Source organism: Gastrolobium bilobum, unplaced genomic scaffold, assembly GCF_033153095.1.
Source record: "Gastrolobium bilobum isolate Gb01-03AN ecotype WA unplaced genomic scaffold, APGP_CSIRO_Gbil_v1 utg3781, whole genome shotgun sequence".
NCBI lineage: Eukaryota > Viridiplantae > Streptophyta > Magnoliopsida > Fabales > Fabaceae > Gastrolobium > Gastrolobium bilobum.
Genome location: NW_026896623.1, coordinates 26,110 through 30,421, shown reverse-complemented (window position 1 = coordinate 30,421; position 4,312 = coordinate 26,110). Strand labels below are relative to the sequence as shown.

Here is a 4,312-nt window from a genome sequence, read left to right as displayed (position 1 = left end):
TAATGTTCATTTGAAAAGTCAGATCTAAGAAAGCTACGTCCATGTTAGCTTCATGGATCACTGTAGAAGAAGGACAGACAGAGAAGAAATTATCATCATGCAATGCATGCATAGTGTGCAGGGTCGCTCCTCAAACTTGTAGTAGTAAGCGCTATAGCATTACCCTACCTACAACAGTAATTACCTCAACTTTTTGGGAACAAAGAAAGAACCCAGTATTGACTAATGAATTATGAGACAAAACAACATCACCTAAAATTGCAGATGGATTAATAGATTAACAAGTTAAAAGACACATATTAAGAAAATAAATATAATGCAAATAAAATTACTTGATAATTAATCCAGGAAACCAAAAAGTAAAAATATGTTATTAGATTTGTCGCATCCCCTTGTTTGGTGTCTCTTCTGTTTTCGAATTTTGTGTTGCATTGGACATGCATAATTAAATCAATCACTTTCCCAATATCAGTTCCTAGAAGAAAACTCCACATAAGTTGTCAGTGTGCAATTACTCTTCATGTTTGTGCTGAATTAACTGTAAAATTCACAAAAAGGAAAACAAATTAAAATTCATATATATTACTTTATTATATACAAAAGGAATTTCCTGTTTCATGACCTCTATAAAATACAAGACCAAGGCATACCAACTAAGTTACAATTAACCTACTCTTCAGTTCTCATATTTTTCTATTAACCAACCAAGGCATTGCTTCAAAGAAGAGCATCATTTCATGGAAGAAGCTCTACGGCGACTCAACGGAATGACCAATATTCAAGTACCCGACCAGCATGACTCCATCTCCGACAACCACCACCAGAAGAAGTGTGCCACCGCCGCCAATAAGAGAGCCTTGAGAGAAAGCGGTGGCTCTGGCGGCGGCACAATGAGGTACCGTGGAGTGAGGCGCAGGCCGTGGGGCCGTTACGCCGCAGAGATAAGGGACCCACAGTCGAAGGAGCGCCGCTGGCTCGGAACCTTCGACACGGCTGAGGAAGCAGCCTGCGCCTACGACTGCGCCGCCAGAGCCATGCGGGGCGTTAAAGCTCGAACTAATTTTGTGTACCCTGATTCTCCTCCTCACCATCACCCTTCTTTTACAGAACAACACCTTTTCCAACACTTCAACATTCCCAAGCAATCTCATCATACCCCTAAGTTCATCCAAAATCGCCATTTGAGTTCTTCAAACGGTGGTGGCGGTGGTGGTGATTTCTCAGGTAGCACTGTTGTGTCTGCATCATCAACCCAACCCAACACTTCCCTAAACATGCTTCTATTTCGTGACTTCCTCAACTCCTCTTCCACAAAACCGTGTTTGGTTTCTTCTTCTTCTTCTGCTCAGCAGTTTTACAACAAGGGTAGTAGTTCTTCTTCTTCTTCTTCAATCCCTTCATCACCCACTTGTTCTTGTTATTGTTCATCTTCTTCATTCTTATTACCCGTGTCAAACTGTCTCCAAGGTTGCTGTATGGTAAATTCTTCTTCGGGAAATGATAACATGAATCACAGTTATGGTGTTATCAATGCCAATAGAACAGAAGTCTCTGAAACTATTAATGAAGACTCGGAGTTCTTTCCCAGAGAACCTACAGGCTCTGGATTATTGGAAGAGATAGTTCATAGGTTCTTACCAAAATCAAAACCCAAGACCAATGATTGCGAGAATAAGCTAAAAACAGAGACTTTATCCATCACAGAGTCATTCCCTCAACCAATATCTGATCACATGCCCTTTTCTGCATCTCAGTGTTATGATGATACGAGGATGAGGCTTCCCAAGATCGAGGGTTTTGGTGTCTCTTTCGATCACCAAGGTTTCCCCATGCAAAAATTTGACACTCTTAATGCGTTTAACACCATGCAAGCAATGCCTATGGGGGAAAACCAGTTTATGATGAATCATGCAGAGTGCTCTATCATGGAAGATATTTTTCAATATCCAGAGATTTTTAATTCTTTTGCAGCCAGGATGCAAAATGCTTAACTTAATCTATATATGTGTTTCATAGGTAGCTAAGTGCTCCTTTTGCTTTTATCTATCTCTTAGTTATAGTAGTGTCTAGCATAGCTAACTTTAATTTGGTCTTTCACTCAGAATCTGGTCTTTAGGGTTTTGCAATTTGTAGGTTTAACTAGGTTTATATGTTCAAACTCACTGTGTACTCTTTGCCCCTTCTATGGATTGGAAAGCAATTGAAATTATTGATAATCCTGAAATTGTTATCAGTGTTTTGTTTAAGCATGTGGTTACCCTTTTCAGTGCTTAATTTATGCCCCTTTTTATTATAATGTTTGATTTAATTTTTCTACTCTGGAAACTCGAAAGGGGTTTCATGAGAACGACATACTCAGAGTAAAGTGAATGCGTTCCTTGTTTTCAATTGCTCGATAATGATAGCTCCTGCGTTGACCTTGGAACTAGAAAAGTTTGTGTCTGTTGTTGCATACTTATTATTTTTATTTTTATTTTTTTGCTGCTTTGTGTGTATCTGTTTATTCTTCGTTTTGTTCGGAGAACATCCTGGTCTGGATTGAGTAATGCTCGGTTGTGCTGTCGTTTTCTTCTTGGTTTTTGTTGGGTTGGGTGGGAGTGCGACTGTGATTTAAATTTATAATAAAGGGAGGTAGGGAAAATCCTAGTGAAAATGGTACTGGAGAGTCTTCTTGGAGAAAGTGTAGCACTGAAATTGCTCATTGATCGAAAACGAAAAGGCAAGGTTTCAGGGTGAGGATTTTTTAGTAACACGACATAACATAATGTTGAGAATAGATGACTCATAAATATACCACTTTGGTTGCAAATGGATGAAATTTCTATCATCTCATGTGGTTGTGGTTGTGTCTGAGTTTGTGTTTGTATCAAGTTCCTTATTCGAAATTGTCAAGAATTATTCACCCCACCTTTGTGGTTGTGAACTATACGTATCCATCAAGTTGTTGACTCAACACGGATTGAATAAGTGTTACAAATAGGGCTTACCGGCTTAGGACCAAAAAATACAGTTGTAAAGTTAGAGTTGTGGTCCTAATTTATTGAAAAATAATTAATTATTAGGTATTGGTCCTAATTTATTGAAAAATAATTAATTATTAGGTATAAACTTTGTAGTAGATAATAATTATTTGCTTTATGAATGAGTTACGGGGACGTTTTTGTGTAGGTATTGGTCCTAATTTATTGAAAAATAATTAATTATCAGGTATAAACTTTGTAGTAGATAATAATTATTTGCTTTATGAATGAGTTACGGCGACGTTTGTGTGTGTGTGTGTATATATATATATATATATATATATATATATATGAAAAAATATTTCTCAAGCTGCTTGAGATAAGTTTATCTCCGGCCACCCCAAAACTACGTCGTTTTGATTATTTATTTCCTTGTATTTATTGATTCACCTTTGGATGGTTATGATTTCTTTTTTCTCTCTCTTCATTTATCACCATTGATCCATCTTGAGAAATGTTAAGTCCATATATATATATATATGGGGCAGGATATTCTTACACCGGTGTAAGAGTTAGAAGTCTTACACTCAATCTTGATCGTTGATTCACTTGTATCCAATGGCTCACATTACTAAAAAACTTGAGCCGTTAGATATAAGTGGAATCAATGGTCAATATTGAGAGTGTAACTTATACTGGTGAAAAATAATCCTGACCCTATATATATATATATATATATATATATATATATATATATATATATATATATATATGGGAAAAACATTTCTCAAGTAGTTTGAGATAAGTTTATCTCAAACTATTCTAAAATTACGTCGTTTTATTTATTTATTTTCTTATATTAATTGATTTACCTTTGAATGAATATGATTCCCTTTTTCTCTCTCTTCCTTTATCACCATTGATCCATCTTTATACGATTATGATTTAGTAGCTAGAGATAAGATTTTCTCAAACAGCTTGAGAAACGATAAGCCCTATATATATATATATATATATATAGGGTTCGTTTTTTCTGCAGTTTATCTGCAGTAAGCCAATACGACGTCATTTTGGGACGAAAATCATGATGTTTTTGTAATTTTAATTTATTTCAGGGTTATAATAATCTTTATATTCATAATTTTTTAAGATTTGAATACCAAAACGACGTCGTTTTGAAAATAAATGCAGATAACTTATCTGCATTAACTGCAGAAATATTTTTCCCATATATATATATAAATATTTTATACGAGTAGAAATTGAACACATAATCTAATATAACGTATCTAAATCTCTCATCTAGACCAATTCTTGTGGCTTCACATTCTTGTATATTAATTAATAGATAA

The 4,312-nt window shown here is 35.3% G+C and overlaps 1 protein-coding gene across 1 annotated transcript; it reads left to right on the top strand.

Moving 5' to 3' along the window:
- Positions 1 to 737: 737 nt before the first annotated feature.
- Positions 738 to 1,991, top strand: LOC133301086 (ethylene-responsive transcription factor ESR2-like). Its single transcript, XM_061500683.1, has one exon. It carries the CDS (start codon positions 738 to 740, stop codon positions 1,989 to 1,991), a length of 1,254 nt encoding a protein of 417 aa, XP_061356667.1.
- Positions 1,992 to 4,312: the final 2,321 nt, after the last annotated feature.

Excerpts from the sequence above, each read along its gene's own strand:
- LOC133301086 (XM_061500683.1), top strand. The coding sequence starts at position 738 with ATGGAAGAAGCTCTACGGCGACTCAACGGAATGACCAATATTCAAGTA.